Below are 19,409 nucleotides of genomic sequence, written 5' to 3'. Positions count from 1 at the left end.
AGTTATCACCACATAAAGTGACACATTTGCAAAAAATGATTTGCAAAAAATGGCCTGATCCTTAAGGTGAAATATGGCAGGTTCCTTAAGGGGTTAACAAATCTTCAGACGTAAACAAGAGCGAAACCAGACCAGGTTGTTGTTGTGTGTTTTTTTCCCCTTCCCAAAGCTTTGTATAGTCCCCTATATTAACTGGAGCAGATTTCTAACTTCTCAGTGCCTATTTAAAAATAAAATCAAAAAAGGAGTTAGGTGAACGGACGTGGATGAAGGAACGTGGAAGGTGGAAGGGGGGAAATGGGGTAAGAGGCGCCAAGGGATGTCACCAAAAGATGGAAGTAGTGGACAATGAAGGAGGAAACGTTAGGCAGCTCCCCAAACCGTGAAAATCAGTACACACCAGTGAACTGTTAATTAGATAGGGTGAGAGAGAAAAAGAAGCGGTAAGCAGTGCTATTCCAGAGATTTCCTGGGAGCACCGAGGGGGCGCCACAAAACCAGAAAGTTTGCAAAGTTTTGAATATGATATAAATTTTATAAATAAAAAATGATACAAAGAAAGACTGATATATGAAACAGTTAAAAAAAACTATATTAAAATGATATACAGTACAGACCAAAAGTTTGGACACACCTTCTCATTCAAAGAGTTTTCTTTATTTTCATGACTATCAAAATTGTAGATTCACACTGAAGGCATCAAAACTATGAATTAACACATGTGGAATTATATACATAACAAAAAAGTGTGAAACAACTGAAAATATGTCATATTCTAGGTTCTTCAAAGTAGCCACCTTTTGCTTTGATTACTGCTTTGCACACTCTTTGCATTCTCTTGATGAGCTTCAAGAGGTAGTCCCCTGAAATGGTCTTCCAACAGTCTTGAAGGAGTTCCCAGAGATGCTTAGCACTTGTTGGCCCTTCTGCCTTCACTCTGCGGTCCAGCTCACCCCAAACCATCTCGATTGGGTTCAGGTCGGTGACTGTGGAGGCCAGGTCATCTGGCGCAGCACCCCATCACTCTCCTTCATGGTCAAATAGCCCTTACACAGCCTGGAGGTGTGTTTGGGGTCATTGTCCTGTTGAAAAATAAATGATGGGCCAACTAAACGCAAACCGGATGGAATAGCATGCCGCTGCAAGATGCTGTGGTAGCCATGCTGGTTCAGTATGCCTTCAATTTTGAATAAATACCCAACAGTGTCACCAGCAAAGCCCCCCCACACCATCACACCTCCTCCTCCATGCTTCACGGTGGGAACCAGGCATGTAGAGTCCATCCGTTCACCTTTTCTGCGTCGCACAAAGACACGGTGGTTGGAACCAAAGATCTCAAATTTGGACTCATGAGACCAAAGCACAGATTTCCACTGGTCTATTGTCCATTCCTTGTGTTCTTTAGCCCAAACAAGTCTCTTCTGCTTGTTGCCTGTCCTTAGCAGTGGTTTCCTAGCAGATATTTTACCATGAAGGTCTGATTCACACAGTCTCCTCTTAACAGTTGTTCTAGAGATGTGTCTGCTGCTAGAACTCTGTGTGGCATTGACCTGGTCTCTAATCTGAGCTGCTGTTAACCTGCGATTTCTGAGGCTGGTGACTCGGATGAACTTATCCTCCGCAGCAGAGGTGACTCTTGGTCTTCCTTTCCTGGGGCGGTCCGCATGTGAGCCAGTTTCTTTGTAGCGCTTGATGGTTTTTGTGACTGCACTTGGGGACACTTTCAAAGTTTTCCCAATTTTTCGGACTGACTGACCTTCATTTCTTAAAGTAATGATGGCCACTCGTTTTTCTTTACTTAGCTGCTTTTTTCTTGCCATAATACAAATTCTAACAGTCTATTCAGTAGGACTATCAGCTGTGTATCCACCTGACTTCTCCACAACGCAACTGATGGTCCCAACCCCATTTATAAGGCAAGAAATCCCACTTATTAAACCTGACAGGGCACACCTGTGAAGTGAAGACCATTTCAGGTGACTACCTCTTGAAGCTCATCAAGAGAATGCCAAGAGTGTGCAAAGCAGTAATCAAAGCAAAAGGTGGCTACTTTGAAGAACCTAGAATATGACATATTTTCAGTTGTTTCACACTTTTTTGTTATGTATATAATTCCACATGTGTTAATTCATAGTTTTGATGCCTTCAGTGTGAATCTACGATTTTCATAGTCATGAAAATAAAGAAAACTCTTTGAATGAGAAGGTGTGTCCAAACTTTTGGTCTGAACTGCATAAAAACACATACACATCAGTCTTGGTACCATACTTTCTCACAAATGTGACTGCTGATGGATAAAAAGTATGTATTGTAGCAATGGTAAAGGACTTACTTTGCCGGGGAGGGAAGTATAGGATAAACTCAATACACCAATACTTGCACCTCCCACGCCGAGGTCGCCTCTAGGTTGTGGATAAGGCTTCTACGTATTGGTACGTGATAGCGGTGGTTTTTGAGTATGAGGACACATTTTCCACATAATTATATGAATGCTTAACATTAATTCTTAACATTTTAATGTTATACATTCGTATAATTATGTGGAAAATGTGTCCTCACACTCACAAACCACCGCTATCAGGTACCAATCATACATTACCATCCAATTTATTAATTCATACCCTTTTTGTAAATATCCTTATAAATATGCAGCCCCGACACTAAGTCATGTCATCTTACTTCCATTCCAACTCTCAGATATTTCCAGTCTACTGGTGACAACCACAGCACAGTGTAACGCATCAGCCAGTCCTCCATCTCTTCCCCTGCCCCACGATGCGTCCCACGTTAGAGCGCATGTGGCCCCTTCCAATGCGTTCCACAGTGGAATGCATGCAGCTATCTAACACTCCCGCTTTCATTAGCGATAGCGCAACCCTTCCAGAGAACTCCAAAATTATTACTAAGACCCCTCTGGGTAGTTCAAATCATTCCCACCTCTAGATGTGAAATGTATCTAAACTAACTAAAGACTAAGCTCTCTCCCACGCGTCCCACCCTGGAACGCATAATACCCCACCCCCACTTCTGGTCCCTACAATTCCAAACTAATAAAGCCAAGCCATAGAAAAGTTTTTTCACATACTCATTACCCACAACTTGGTCAAAATCAATTCTAAGTCTCTCACATTACATCATAAATTTATTGTATTAATCACACGAGCTAATCCATTTTTTGTGGAGTACCAGGAAGTGAGGTCAGATACGGCCGGCCCCTTCCAACCACCTGACTGCTAACTATATAAATGTCACACCAGCTTTTTACTCATGCTCTTGATAAAGGGATGCTATCCCGAAACGCGTCAAGCTTTTTATCCAGAAACAAAGACTTCTATTATATCCAGGAGCCACGATGTCATCCTTTGGGGACCTAGAAGCCTTATCCACAACCTAGAGGCGACCTCGGCGGGGGAGGTGCAAGTATTGGGGTACTGAGTTTATCCTATACTTCCCGTCCCGGTAAAGTAAGTCCTTTACCATTGCTACAATACATACTTTTTATCCATCAGCAGTCACATTTGTGAGAAGGTATGGTACCAAGACTGATGTGTATGTGTTTTTATATATAATTTTAATATTGCCTTTTTAACTGTTTCATACAGTACAGACCAAAAGTTTGGACACACCTTCTCATTCAAAGAGTTTTCTTTATTTTCATGACTATGAAGGCATCAAAACTATGAATTAACACATATGGAATTATATATATAACAAACAAGTGTGAAACAACTGATTACTGCTTTGCACACTCTTGGCATTCTCTTGATGAGCTTCAAGAGGTAGTCACCTGAAACGGTCTTCCAACAGTCTTGAAGGAGTTCCCAGAGATGCTTAGCACTTGTTGGCCCTTTTGCCTTCACTCTGCGGTCCAGCTCACCCCAAACCATCTCGATTGGGTTCAGGTCCGGTGACTGTGGAGGCCAGGTCACCTGGTGCAGCACCCCATCACTCTCCTTCATGGTCAAATTGCCCTTACTTTCAAAGTTTTCCCAATTTTTCGGCTGACTGACTGACCTTCATTTCCTAAAGTAATGATGGCCACTCATTTTTCTTTACTTAGCTGCTTTTTTCTTGCCATAATACATATTCTAACAGTCTATTCAGTAGGACTATCAGCTGTGTGTCCACTAGGGTTGTTGCGGGTATCGAAAAATCGATACCCAATCGATACTTTTTTACAAGTATCGATTCGGTACTATGATTTGCACTTTTTCGATACTGGGCTGCGCAGCCCATTATCTCCTATGACACAACATGGCGCTCCGCCAGAAAGACAGTGGAGAAGGCGGAAGGGAGAAGGCGAGAGGGAGAAGGAGGGAGGGATTCCCTCCCTCCTATGACGCTGCCGCCGCTGAGCCCAATGGAGTAAGCGGGCTCTGAAGATGCCTGCACCACTGCCACCAATGACTGTGCGTTTAATTAAAGGAGGAGGAGGGACGGGGGAGGTAATAAACTGCTGCGCCCCGCCGTCTGACTCCGCCTGAGACGAGTGAGCGCTGAGCTCAGCGAACGGCACCAGCGGCAGCAGAGCAGCCTCCTCCTCCGTCCTGACTCCTAAATGAGTCACTCACGCTTGTCATGTGTACTCCTTTGAGTCCTCCCAGCGTCAGCCCGAGCCCCAGAGTCAGTGAGACAGTGAGACTGAGCACTGAAAAGCAGCCAGCCCAGCATAGCAGGTACCTAGCCTAGCCCACAGCCAGACCCAGTGCAGGAGTGATGATTAGCCTGCCTCAAAATAAAGGCAGGCAAAAAACATATCTATAAGAAAGACAGCCAGCAAGATTTGGGGTTAATGTGACTCATTAACCCCAATCTTGCCACTACCCATGTTTTAAACATGATGGGGGGTCACTTATTTTTAATGTCAGGCTGGGCACATGCTTTTGGAGTCTTTGGAATGGACCCCATGTGCCTCACATTAATAGTAAGTGACCCCCAAAGTACCATCTAACATAATAGGCAACATAGGGTTAATGTGAGTTGCAGAATACAGGTCATTATTAATATGAGGCACATAGATTGAATTCATAAGACTGTGCTGCCAAATAGCAAGTGACTGTTGTAGCTCATACATTAACCCCATGTTGACCATTATGCAAGAATATGGATATACTTGATGATAGGGTTATTTAGTTATTATGAGGCACATGGGGGGGGGGGGGGTTTGTCACCAGAAACGGTTGGACCTGTGCAATTGTGCATCACAATCACAATTACCCTATGATGTAACGTGGCCCCAGCACCACAATGTAAATCATGTAGCAGCTGACCTCACAGCCTCTTACAACCCCAATCTGTGTCGATTTTTGTGAAGCCCATTCCCCCTCCCCAACCACCACCACCCCACCTAGTGAATGAGGTGTGGTTTAAAGGGGTTCTGCACTTTCATTTAACTGATGATCTATCCTCTGGATAGATCATCAGCTTCTGATCGGCGGGGGTCCGACACCCGGGACCCCCGTCGATCAGCTTTTTGAGAAGGCAGCGGCGCTCCAGCAGCGCCACGGCTTTATCACTGTTTACTGCCGGCCCAGTGACATCACAACTAGCGTGGGCGGGGCTAAGCTCTTCACTTGAATGGAGCTTAGCCCCGCCCACGCTAGTTGATACTAGTCGTGAGGTGACGTCAGTGGGCCGGCGGTAAACAGTCAAACAGTGATAAGGCCGTGGCGCTGCTGGAGTGCCGCTGCCTTCTCAAACAGCTGATCGGCGGATGTCCAACCCCCACCAATCAGAAGCTGATGATCTATCCAGAGGATAGTTAAATAAAAGTGCAGAATCCCTGTAAGCCATTGAAAAATATGCATAATTTTTTTTCACAACTAGAACCACACTGACCGACCTAAAATCATGTGGCCATTGTGCCACAAGCAAATCACTATGAAGTTGAGAGACACTGTGAACAATGCACTGTAATCATAAGGCTTTTTTGTGTTTTTATTTTATTTTCGCGTGGTATCGAATGGTATCGAGTATCGCAATACTTTTTCATGGTATCGAAATCGAATCAAAATGTTGGTATCGCAACAACTCTAGTGTCCACCTGACTTCTCCTCAACGCCACTGATGGTCCCAACCCCATTTATAAGGCAAGAAATGCCACTTATTAAACCTGACAGGGCACACCTGTGAAGTGAAAACCATTTCCGGTGACTACCTCTTGAAGCTCATCAAGAGAATGCCAATAGTGTGCAAAGCAGTAATCAAAGCAAAAGGTGGCTACTTTGAAGAACCTAGAATATGACATATTTTCAGTTGTTTCACACTTTTTTGTTATGTATATAATTCCACATGTGTTAATTCATAGTTTTGATGCCTTCAGTGTGAAGCTACAATTTTCATAGTCATGAAAATAAAGAAAACTCTTTGAATGAGAAGGTGTGTCCAAACTTTTGGTCTGTACTGTATATCCGTCTTTCTTTGTATAATTTTTGATTGTTTTTTTATTTAAAAAATTTGTATCATATTCAGAACTTCGCAAACTTTCTGGTTTTGTGGCGCCCCCTTCGGTGCTCCCATGAAATCTCTGGAATAGCACTGCTTACCGTTTCTCTTTCACCTTCTCAGTGCATAGGTAGAAAGTCCGAAAGTCTCTCAGTATTAGCTGGCTGTGCATTAACCCCTTCCTGAATGCAGTGCAGATATAGTGTAATAACAGTGCAAATGACCAGGATATCTTACAATAAACATATAAATGCAGTTCGACTATATAAAACAGTATAAATGCCCACAACAGCATAAATCACAGTGCAAGTTAATCCCTCGATGTCCAATAAAGTAGTGGCTTTGCGTAGTAGTGATAAGGGCAAATGTCCACAGTGCAAAGGACCCCTTCTCCAGGACACTACATGAGAGGTTGTCACAATCCCCCCGTTTTTACCACCAGCATGGCTTCGGTCAGCTGTCACCTCCCCATCCCCATATTTTCTTTGGATTAAAAAGAGTTACCTAGTAAATTCCATACTTACCTCTGCGTGAAGAGATCTAACCTAGCTCTACAGACCTTGTGAGAAGTTGTCAGAGCCCCTTCCCTTTTATTCACTGACTGATGATGGTTGCTCCCCAGATTCCTCGCCCTCCTTCCTCCAGTGTCTCTCCACCCTGCTTTAGTGGTGCTTCCCTTCATACATTAAAGATGGAGTTACCCTTTAAGTTTCAGACTTATTTATGTTGTGACACCTTTGGGTGCTGCACTCCTGTCCACAATCCCCCCCCCCCCCATCCCCGTCGGTAAAGCTTTCCCTGTTTTCCTGTAAATTGCTCTTCTGCCTTCTGTCCTTTTTCCCAGTTTCCAGTGTTTGTCAGAACGATTTAATGGGTGAAGACACAACAGATGGGAAGAAATCAGATTATTAGATTTGACCTGACGTGGTCACGCAAGGCACATTCCCCGGAGCAGCTCTTTATTAACGGAACGGAAAGGACAAGAGACGCGGAGTGGGATTATTTTTACAAAAAGTCCAGTTGCAGGCGAATCACTGAACCTGTCTGGAAACCTGAGAACTTGCCATTATAACTGAGGCAGTCACACAGAAGATCAACCGGCTAGTGTAGTGAGCTCCCCCTAGTGGTGGCTGTATAATCTGTATGTAGTGAGCTCCCCCTACTGGTGGCTGTATAATCTGTATGTAGTGAGCTCCCCCTAGTGATAGCTGTATAATCTGTATGTAGTGAGCTCCCCCTAGTGGTGGCTGTATAATCTGTATGTAGTGAGCTCCCTTTAGTGGTGGCTGTATAATCTGTATGTAGTGAGCTCCCCCTAGTGGTGGCTGTATAATCTGTATGTAGTGAGCTCCCTCTAGTGGTGGCTGTATAATCTGTATATAGTGAGTTCCCCCTAGTGGTGGCTGTATAATCTGTATATAGTGAGCTCCCTCTAGTGGTGGCTGTATAATCTGTATGCAGTGAGCTCCCTCTAGTGGTGGCTGTATAATCTGTATCTAGTGAGCTCCCTCTAGTGGTAGCTGTATGATCTGTATGTAGTGAGATCCCTCTAGTGGTGTCTGTATAGTCTGTATGTAGTCAGCTCCCTCTAGTGGTGGCTATATAATATGTATTCAGTGAGCTCCCTCTAGTGGTGGCTGTATAATCTGTATGTAGTGAGCTCCCTCTAGTGGTGGCTGTATAATCTGTATGCAGTGAGCTCCCTTTACAAGTGGCTGTATATTCTGTATGTAGTGAGCTCCCTCTAGTGGTGACTATATAATCTGTATATAGTGATCCTCCAAGTGGAGGCTTTATAATCTGTATGTAGTGAATAAAAGTTTAAGTAACAAGAAAAAAACCAATGTGGATAAATAGAACTATAAAGAAAGCAATAAATGACAAAAAGAAAGCATTTAAATCACTAAAACCAGAGGGTAACGAGGAAGCACTGAAATTATAAGGAAAAAATAGAATATGTAAAAAAAACAAATAAAAGCAGCCAAACTAGAGACCGAGAGATTAATTGGCAAAGAGCAAAATTAATCCTAAAATGTTCTTCAATTATATAAATGGTAAAAAGAATAAATCTGAAGGTGTCGGCCCTTTACAGAGTAATGAGGGGGGAGTTGCAGAGAGCGATGAGGAAAAAGCAAAGCTATTAAATATTTTTTTCTCCATTGCATTCACTGTGGAAAATAAAGATGTAATGAAAGATGAAATGCAGAATGTAACAGTAAATTTCCCATTAAAAGTGCCCTTTCTGACCCAGGAAGAAGTACAGCGGTGTTTATAAAGATTAAAATAGACAAATCGCCAGGACCAGATGGCATACACCCCCGTATCCTAAGAGAATTAAGTAATGTCATAGATCCTTATTTCTGATATTTAGGGATTCTATACTGACAGGAAATGTTCCACAGGATTGGCGCATAGCAAATGTGGTGCCAATATTCAAAAAGGGTCCAAAAACATTGCCCGGAAACTATAGGCCTGTAAGTTTAACATCTGTCGTGGGTAAACTGTTTGAAGGTTTTCTAAGAGATGCCATCTTGGAGAACCTCAATGAAAATAAGCAAATAACGCCATATCAGCATGGCTTCATGAGGGATCGGTCATGTCAAGCTAATTTAATCAGTTTCTATGAGGAGGTAAGTTCTAGACTTGACAGCGGCGAATCAATGGATGTCGTATATCTGGACTTCTCCAAAGCATTTGACACTGTACCGCATGAAAGGTTAGTATATAAAATGAGAATGCTTGGACTGGGGGAAAACGTCTGTATGTGGGTAAGTAACTGGCTGAGAGATAGAAAACAGAGGGTGGGTATTAACGGTACACACTCAGATTGGGTCACTGTCACTAGTGGGGTACCTCAGGGGTCAGTATTGGGCCCTATTCTCTTCAATACATTTATTAATCACTAGCTGAAGGACCCGGCTTCGCACGGGGATATTTAATCTTTTTTATTTAATGTTTGTGTGTGTCGTTAAAAGATATCAACACTATCCACTATAACAGTGACCTCTACAGCACCCTGCCCCCAAAACAGTGACCTCCACGGCCCCCCACCCCTTAACACTGACCCCCCCCCACAGTGCCCCGTCCCTTAAAAATGGACCTCCACAGCAGCCCACCCCCTTAACTTTTATCTTTACAGCAGCCTTCCCCTTTAACAGTGATTTTCACAGCATACCACCCCCTTGACAGTGACCTCCACAGGGGCCCGCCCCCTTAACAGTGACCTTTACTGGATCGGGGGCGTGTTCTTTTGAACAGCTCACTCTAAGACAGCAGCACTGTACTGTCTGAGTGTGAGCTGCAGGGAGAAAGTCACCCTCCCTCCCACCCCTGCAGCTGACAGAAGTTGATTTTTACCTTCATTTTTTCAATCCCTGTCGGCTCAGGAGTGGGAGGGGGCATGGCCTAACCAGATCAGGGGCGTGGCTTAGCGGGGCCTGGGGGCGGGGTTTTAAGTCTTTTGAGGGTGGACACATTGTGGCAGGGGGCGTGTCTGGGCTCCTTCCTGCAGGGGGCGTGGCAGGGGGCGCGGCTAACAGAAGTTGATTTTTGCCTCAATTTTTTCAATCCCCGTCGGCTCAGGAGTGGGAGGGGGCATGGCCTAACCAGATCAGGGGGCGTGGCTTAGCGAGACCTGGGGGCGGGGTTTTAAGTCTTTTGAGGGTAGACACATTGTGGCAGGGGGGGTGTCTGGGCTCCTTTCTGCAAGAGTGACACCCCTCTGGCCATCGTTGATTCAGGAGTGGGAGCGGGCAGATAAAAGGCGTGGCTTAGCGAACCTAGGGGCGGGGTTTTAAGTCTTTTGAGGGCTGACACATTGTGGCAGGGGGTGTGTCTGGGCTCCTTCCTGCAGGGGGCGTGGCAGGGAGCGCGGCTGACAGAAGTTGATTTTTACCTCCATTTTTTCAATCCCCGTCGGCTCAGGAGTGGGAGGGGATGTAGCCTAACCCAATCAGGGGCATGGCTTAGCGGGACCTAGGGGCGGGGTTTTGTCTTTTGAGGGTGGACACATTGTGGCAGGGGGCGTTTCTGGGCTCCTTCCTGCAGGGGACGCGGGACCTGGGGCGGAGTTTTAAGTTTTTTGAGGGTGTACACATTGTGGCAGGGGGAGTGTCTAGGCCCCTTCCTGCAAGAGTGACACCCCTCTGGGCACCTTACTGCCTCATTTGCATACCAAATAAACTTGATTTTCATATGATAAAAACATCTATTGCTGGAACAAAGGCACATCTTGAAATAAGGTACTAAGTGCTATTAGGCCATGGCTTTACTTCAATAGCGATTATCCTGGTGACAGATTTCCTTTAAAGCTCTCCTACAGCAATGAAGAAAAAATTGGCTGGGTTGTTATGGAAACCTGGAGTAAAACTGTGTATGTGGAGGCTGGAGGACCTGCGAGCTTCTATTGACTGATAAGGTCATGTGACCAAGCTGCTATTGGCTAATGCATTTTCTTGGGAATATCTCAGGAACGGTACGTCCTAGAGAGATGAGACCTGGTCTAAAACCTTTCCGGACACCTGATGTAACTGCGAGCCAAATTTCGTGGTTGTAAATGCGACAGTACGGATTTCTTTAGCACACATACACACACACACATACACTCAGCTTTATATATTAGATCTTGTAGAAGGCTTGCTCAGTAAAATATAAATTTTTGCAGATGACACTAAACTGTGTAAAGTAATAAACACTGGTTTGCATCAAAAGGGGCATAGATGCCCGTGATGAGAACATAGTCCTACCCTTTTACAAATCGCTAGTCAGACCACACATGGAGTACTGTGTACAGTTCTGGGCTCCTGTGAACAAGGCAGACATAGCAGAGCTGGAGAGGGTTCAGAGGAGGGCAACTAAAGTAATAACTGGAATGGGGCAACTACAGTACCCTGAAAGATTATCAAAATTAGGGTTATTCACTTTAGAAAAAAGACGACTGAGAGGAGATCTAATAACTATGTATAAATATATCAGGGGTCAGTACAGAGATCTCTCCCATCATCTATTTATCCCCAGGACTGTGACTGTGACGAGGGGACATCCTCTGCGTCTGGAGGACAGAAGGTTTGTACACAAACATAGAAGAGGATTCTTTACGGTAAGAGCAGTGAGACTATGGAGCTCTCTGCCTGAGGAGGTGGTGATGGTGAGTACAATAAAGGAATTCAAGAGGGGCCTGGATGTATTTCTGGAGCGTAATAATATTACAGGCTATAGCTACTAGAGAAGGGTTGTGCATCCAGGGAGTTATTCTGATTGGAGTCGGGAAGGAATTTTTTTCCCCTTAAGTGAGGAAAATTGGCTTCTGCATCACATTATTATTTTTTTTTTTACCTTCCTCTGAATGCAGGATAACAGGCTGAACTGTATGGACAGATATCTTTTTTGGGCCTTATAAACTGTTACTAACTCCCTCTAGTGGTGACTGTATAATCTGTATATAGTGAGCTCCCTCTAGTGGTGACTGTATATCCTGTATGTAATGATCTCCCTCTAGTGGTGGCTGTATAATCTGCATGTAGTGAGCTCCCTCTAGTGGTGGCTGTATAATCTGTATGTAGTGAGCTCCCTCTAGTGGTGACTGTATATTCTGTATGTAGTGAGCTCCCTCTACTGGTGACTGTATAATCTGTATGTAGTGAACTCCGTCTAGTGGTGGTTATATAGTTTGTATATAGTGAGTTCCCCCTAGTGGTGACTGTATAATCTGTATGTAGTGAGCTTTCTCTAGTGGTGGCTGTATATATCTGTATGTAGTGAGCTCCTTCTAGTGGTGACTGTATAATCTGTATGTAGTGAGCTCCCTCTAGTGGTGGCTATATAGTTTGTATATAGTGAGCTCCCTCTAGTGGTGGCTGTATAATCTGTATGTAGTGAGCTCCGTCTAGTGGTGACTGTATAATCTGTATGTAGTTAGCTCGCTCTAGTGGTGGCTGTATAATCTGTAGTAGTGAGCTCCCTCTAGTGGTGGCTATATAGTTCCAGTAGTGAGCTCCCTCTAGTGGTGGCTGTATAATCTGTATGTAGTGAGCTCCCTCTAGTGGTGGCTGTGTAATCTGTATATAGTGAGTTCTCCCTAGTGGTGGCTGTATAATCTGTATATAGTGAGCTCCCTCTAGTGGTGGTGGGATAATCTGTGCAGAGTGAACTCCCTCTAGTGGAGGATAAATAATCTGTATGTAGTGAGATTTCTCTAGTGGTGGCTGTATAATCTGTATGTAGTGAGCTCCCTCTAGTGGTGGCTGTATAATCTGTATGTAGTGAGCTCCCTCTAGTGGTGGCTGTGTAATCTGTATGTAGTGAGCTCCCTCTAGTGGTGGCTGTATAATCAGGTGATTTTCCTATTTCATGACGTAAAGTCATGATTTTATTAAAGACACGGAGGCGAGTATTGCTATTCTCCTTCTTTACTCTGACCAATAGCAGCAAAGAACAAATAAAAATATTGACACATGTCATCAGCCCCTCCCCATAGTCTCTCTATAACAGGCCACACCGCCTGCAAATCCTCCTCTTTCTTTGTAAAACCGAACAGTCCAACCGAACCGCCAACCAGGAACCGGAACAGCCTGGGAACAAAAGCGCCCTCCATCCGGAAGCGAACAGGAACACCAGGAACAACCTTGAAGAACCTCCCTGAAGCAGTCCACGTCACATGACCGGCTGGAACCGAACTGCCGACCCTCCGAACCAGGACGTAGAACAAAGGACATCACGGAACTGACCGATCTCAACCTGAAAAAAGGCGAAAACAGAACCATGATAGAAGCAAATTGGTGCACTGGTAAGCACAAACAAATGGTTGCGACAAACCTACTCAGGAAAAAACTCACTAGAGTTAATCAATATGCAAATGACATACAATCAAAATCATTCCAATATTAAACTCACATAGGGAGGGAAATGTAGGGTGGGCAATACTCGCCTCCGTGTCTTTAATAAAATCATGACTTTACGTCATGAAATAGGAAAATCACCTGATTTTATTACAAGACCCGGAGGCTCATATTGCGAGTTCAAAGTTAAGACAAATTTTCAATGATTGACGAGAAAACGTGAGGACCTGGACGGAAGTAAAATTCTCTGAATGTGGACACTCTGGACCAGTCTGCCAATTTCAAAATGTCCTCCAACCTGGCGCCAGACACCGCCAAAGAGGTAGCGGATGCCCCCCTAGCGGAATGTGCCGAAAAAATGGAAGTGTCCACGCCCGCCAATTCCATGATCCACTTCATCCACCTAGCCAGCGTGGGAGTGGACACCGGGGCAAAAGGACGAATGGTAGAGAGGAAAAGATGAGGAAACTCCCGTGAACGATGAAGGGAAGTGCGAGCTTCATACTCCTTGAGGCATTCCACCGGACAGAGAGAAGGCTGAGGCCGGGAAAGCCGGATAAGCGACTGAGCGTATGTGAGACTTGGTCCTCCTAGAGATGTCAAAGGAGACCCCCTCCGGAGTATACGAGCGGGCATCATAATCCAAAGCCCGGACGTCGGACACCCGCTTGCAGGAAATTAGACAGAAAAGAGTGACGAGCTTCGCCGACAGTTGCCTTAAGGACAGGTCTGAATTCTGAGGCCAAGAAGATAGAAAGGAAAGGACACAAGACACGTCCCAAGTAGCCGAAAATCTGGGTCTAGGAGGCCGAGACATCCGAGAGCCGCGCAATAGACGGCATACCAAAGGATGTTGCCCCGCAGGAGTACCATCAAACCCCTGGTGGGACGCAGAAATGGCCGACCTGAAAAGGCTGATCGTGCGATAGGCCTTGCCCTGGTCGAAAAGAGAAGACAGGAAGTGCAAGATCTCCGTCACAGGTGCCGAAACGGGATCCAAGTTCCTAGCCACGCACCAGCGATCCCAAGATCCCCAGGCAGATCTGTAAGATCTTCTGGTCCCTGGGGCCCAGGCGTTCTCCAAAAGGACTCTAGCTGTTCCCGAAACTCCCGGGACCTCCCAGGGTCCCCTGAAATTCGACACGCCAACAGGCGCAGAGATCCGTCCAGGAGAAGAGGATGTAGCTGGTGATTCGGACCTCGGAGGAGAGTCTGAGATGTCGGGAGCAGGTACGGGGTCTCTATCATCATCTCCAGAAGGTGAGGAAACCACGACTGGGAAGTCCAAAACGGGACCAGCAGAACCAGATCCGCTGAATGACGGCGTACTTGAATCAGGGTCCTGGGAATCAGTTGGAAGGGGGGGAATGCGTAGAGCAGACCCCGCGACCAATCCTGTAGGAACGCGTCCACAGCTTCGGCCTCTGGGTCCGGGCGCCAACTGTAGAAACGTGGCAGCTGCGTGTTCAAGCGGGAGGCAAACAGGTCGATACAGCAATGCCCCCAAAGAGACGTTAAGGACCGGAACACCGCTGGATCTAACTGCCAATCGCTGGAGTCGGAGAGATATCGAGAACTCCAATCTGCCCGAATGTTCTGGACGCCCGGAAGATATTCCGCCAAGACAATCAACTCCTTGTCCAGACAGTAGTCCCAGAAATCCTTCGCCAACCGAGATAGGATGGTGGAACGTGTACCGCCCATGCCATTGATGTAACGCACTGCCGACACGTTGTCCATGCGAAGTTGAATGCAGGCCTTGGCCGTGTCTCTCGTGAAACTCCTGATTGCGAACGAACCTGCCAACAGTTCCAGCGCATTGATATGGAATCCCGCTTCGTCCGCTGACCAGCCGCCTCCGGTCGAGATCCCCTCGCAGTGAGCTCCCCAGCCCGACAGGCTGGCATCCGAATCCACCACGAAGTCCGGACGATGACCGAAAATGGCTTTGCCGTTCCAAGCTTGTAAATTGTGGATCCACCAGGACAACTCCTCCTTGGTTTCCTCGTCCAGGGAAATCCAATCCGCATAGGAAGCCCCTTTCCGGAGGTGGAAAATCTTCAGACGCTGGAGGGCCCGGTAATGTAGTGGGGCTGGGAAGACCGCCTGGATAGATGACGCTAGAAGCCCTATGATCCTGGCCAGTTGACGCAACGGGATCTGGGAGGACGACTTGGCTCTGCACAATTCCTTCCGAATGGACCGAACCTTGGACGGTGGTAGGCTGAGAGTCCCCGCCGTGGAATCCACCAGAAACCCCAGGAACTCCATCTCGCGAGCCGGGATGAGACAGGACTTCTCCTGATTGAGAAGGAAACCCAGCTCCAACAGGAGATCCATAGTCCAGCGAAGATGAGTCAGCAACACCGCATGATCCTGTGCCATGATCAGGATGTCGTCCAGATAGACGATGAGGCGAACTCCCCGACTGCGCAGCCAGGCCATAGCAGGGCGCATCAGCTTGGTGAAGCACCACGGAGCTGAAGAAAGGCCGAAAGGGAGGCACGTAAATCGCCAAACCCTGTCCTTCCAAAGGAAACATAGAAGGTCCCTGGACGCGTCCTCGACAGGGACGGTAAGATAAGCGTCCTTCAGGTCCAACTTGACCATCCAATCGCCCACTTGAAGTAGGTCCCGAAGGAGATGGATGCCCTCCATCTTGAAATGGCGGTACCTGACGAACGCGTTGAGAGCGCGTAAATTGATGACGGGCCGTAGCTGGCCCCCTTTTTTCGCCACCAAGAAAATGTTGCTGATTACCGCACCAGTGGATGCCGGAACCGGCTCTATGGCCCCTTTGCGGAAGAGATCTGATAGCTCTGAGTCCACAAGTATGCGGCTCTCTACCGACAGCACTGCCGGGTGTGGGGGCGGAATGGACAGATGAGAAGATGTCAGCTCTATGTGGAAACCCCTGACCGTGGAGAGAATCCATTGGTCCGAGGTGATGCGCGACCAAGCTCGAGAAAAGAGCCGGAGTCTGCCCCCTACACAAACAGTCAAAGAATTGAAATGAGGCATCGGTCTTACCGTAAGGTCGTCTGGAACCAGGGTTTCCTCTGTATCCTCTAGGCCTCCAGGATCCTCCCCGGGAAGGGAAAAAGGATGATGACTCTCGCCTCTGCTCCTGGAACGCAGGTCTCTGGGAGAAGGAGCCTCTGCCCGTAGCACGGGACTGAAAATGGGCACGGCCGGACAGACGGCCCCTGAAACTGCCGGCCCTGGTAGAGACCCTACCGTGAAACACCCGCTTCATTGAACTTTGGGCCTTATCGAGTGCTGTAAAAGCACCGACGAACCGTCCTAAGTCTTTAATAAAGGACTCGCCAAACAGCAGGCCCTGAGCCTCCTTACCGGCTTCGGTAAGCGCCAAGTTGGAGAGTTTAGGCTCAACCTTGAAAAGTATGGCCTTGCGCCGTTCAATAGCCAGGGACGTGTTAACGTTTCCTGCTACGCAAATCGCGCGCTGCACCCACTCGCGCAGCTCTAGAGGGTCTACCAGCTTACCCTCGACCTTGGCAACCTCGGCCAAGTCGAAAATCTTTGCCAGTGGGCCAAATATGTCCAGGAGCTTGTCCTGACACGCACGCAGGGCTGACTCCAGACCCTTTCTCGGATTCCACCCAGATTTGGCGAGGAATTGGGTCATTTTGGGGTCTACCACTGGAGTCTCGCAAACCCTGTTCGGGATTATGGGTCTGGGGCATTCTGCCCTAAGCTTGTTGCGCGCCTCTTTGGAGAGGGGGCAACGCACGCGGGCCTCCAAATATTTGGAGACGTGCTCCAACGGCAACCACTCCGCAGACCGAGGGTGGTGTAGGGAATCCGGGTCAAAGAGCGGTTCCCCTGATGGGTCTGTCAAGGACACATCTGCTGCCGAAACCATGGAGCTGCACCCGGGTAAGGGGTTATCTTCCATGACCCCTGATGGGTCCTCCTCTGCCTCCTCAAAGGCGTCATCTAAAGCCTCCTCCTCAGATCCGATCTCAGAATCGGTATCCATTTCCTGCAGTGCTCTAGCACTTTTCCAGTTGCGCGTGCGTTCTGCCCGACGCGTACGGGCTCTCTTGCGCGGACCAAGCGCGCCAACATTGGTGGAAACATCATCACCGTTACTTTCGTTTTCTGGAGGCAGATGGCCCTGGCCCGGTGGGTGAGGACACCATGACGGGCTGCGGGGTTTGGGAGGTAGCGGGATGGGCAGCAAGGGCCTGAGCAATCGATTGGGAAATGACCGAAGTCATAGATCCCATGGCAGCAGCAATGGCGCTAGACAGTGACGCCTGCAAATCAAAAACTCCATCACAAGGGGTCAGAGCATGACCATCCTCCCCCGAAGGGGTTAATTCAACTAGAGGAACAGCCTCCTCTGCAGGGCCCTGGCCACTATGTGCAGTGTTAGGCATGTTTAATTTCAGACTATATATATAATCCTATAAACTGCGACTGATATAAGATTAAATCTTGCACAACTATGCTGGGGCTAGTGTACTGGTGATGGGGATTTGCCCCAGGCCAGTAGGAAGAAAAAACGCTGAGAACCTGTGAAGAAAAAAGCACCAGAGACAGACCGAGGCTGCCGGAGCTCCGATCTGCACAAGTCACACTGCGGAAGCCGGAAGCGCCCGAGATCTCGCGAGATCTCGAGCGCTCCTGCAAGAATGAGAGGAAGCGGAAGCAAGCCGCTCCGAGGTGAGTAGCGCGGGAACGAGGCGCCGGAAAAGAAGGGGGGAGGGAAGAGAAAACCTCACAGAGGCACAGGCGCAGCAGGGGACAGAAACGTCCCACAGGCAAAAGAGGGGAAGCGCCGAATTAACCCCCCAATGACCCCACAGACGAGGGAGAGCAAAAACCTTCCCCAAAACGGGGTGACACAAAATATATATATAAATCAAGAGCCCCCCCAAGGAGGGGAGGGGGGAGCAGATAAAAACCAAGATGAACAAAGAAAACAATATATATCTACACAAAGATATCCAATATGTGCAAAAAGACAGAGCAATAAAATTTGAATACTTATCTCTGCGGTCAGCAGCAAAGAAAGAGGAGGATTTGCAGGCGGTGTGGCCTGTTATAGAGAGACTATGGGGAGGGGCTGATGACATGTGTCAATATTTTTATTTGTTCTTTGCTGCTATTGGTCAGAGTAAAGAAGGAGAATAGCAATATGAGCCTCCGGGTCTTGTAATAAAATCTGTATGTAGTGAGCTCCCTCTAGTGGTGGCTGTATAATCTGTATGTAGTGAGCTCCCTCTAGTGGTGGCTGTATAATCTGTATGTAGTGAGCTCCCTCTAGTGGTGGTCTGCTATTAATCTGTATGTAGTGTATCTCCTCTCTAGTGGTCGGCTAGTAGAATCTGTATGGGTGAGCTCCACTCTAGTGGATGGCTGTATAATCTGGTATGTCGGGAGCTCCCCTAGGAGGGGCTGTATAATCTAGTTGTAGCTGAGCTCCCTCTAGTGGTGGCCTGTATGATCTGATGTAAGTGAGCTCCCCTCTATTGGTGGCTGTATAATCTGTAATGTAGTGAGCTCCTCTCAGTGGTGGCTGTATAATCTGTATGTAGTGAGCTCCCTCTAGTGGTGGCTGTATAATCTGTATGTAGTGAGCTCCTCTAAGTGGTGGCGTATAATCTGTATGTAGTGAGCTCTCTCTAGTGGTGGCTGTATAATCTGTATGTGTGAGCTCCTCTAGTGGTGGCTGTATAATCTGTATGTAGTGAGCTCCCTCTAGTGGTGACTGTATAATCTGTATGTAGTGAGCTCCCTCTAGTAGTGGCTGTATAATCTGTATGTAGTGAGCTCCCTCTAGTGGTGGCTGTATAATCTGTATGTAGTGAGCTCCCTCTAGTGGTGACCATTCACTGTCCTAGACCCCCAAGCATACAGGCATTCACCTCTTCACTGCCCTTGACCACCAGTGGTGCTGATATTAACTCCTTCACGCTCTAGACCACCAAGCATGCAGGCAGTCACTTCTTTACTGCCCTTGACCACCAAGGATTCTGATATGAACTCCTTCACGTCCTAGACCACCAGGCTTACAGCAGTCACCACCTCACTGTCCTAGACCACCAGGGATATAACCGTTAACCTTCACTGCACAGGATCATTGGAGATGCTGACATT

At 47.2% G+C, this 19,409-nt stretch overlaps 1 protein-coding gene across 1 annotated transcript; it reads right to left on the bottom strand.

Annotated features, from left to right (window-relative positions):
- Positions 1–13,090: 13,090 nt before the first annotated feature.
- On the bottom strand, positions 13,091–17,386 carry LOC122921936. The gene is made up of 2 exons (XM_044272272.1): positions 16,311–17,386; positions 13,091–13,179 (listed from the first exon to the last, which is right to left on the bottom strand). The coding sequence occupies exons 1-2, from the start codon at positions 17,281–17,283 to the stop codon at positions 13,175–13,177; spliced, it is 978 nt and encodes a 325-aa protein (XP_044128207.1). The 5' UTR covers positions 17,284–17,386; the 3' UTR covers positions 13,091–13,174.
- Positions 17,387–19,409: the final 2,023 nt, after the last annotated feature.

The sequence above is a fragment of the Bufo gargarizans genome, chromosome 11 (genome assembly GCF_014858855.1).
Source record: "Bufo gargarizans isolate SCDJY-AF-19 chromosome 11, ASM1485885v1, whole genome shotgun sequence".
NCBI lineage: Eukaryota > Metazoa > Chordata > Amphibia > Anura > Bufonidae > Bufo > Bufo gargarizans.
Note: the sequence above shows the minus strand (reverse complement) of the source record. Positions and strands in the feature narration are given on the sequence as shown.

Coding starts and splice junctions, on each gene's coding strand:
- LOC122921936 (XM_044272272.1), bottom strand. CDS start 17,283: ATGGATACCGATTCTGAGATCGGATCTGAGGAGGAGGCTTTAGATGAC.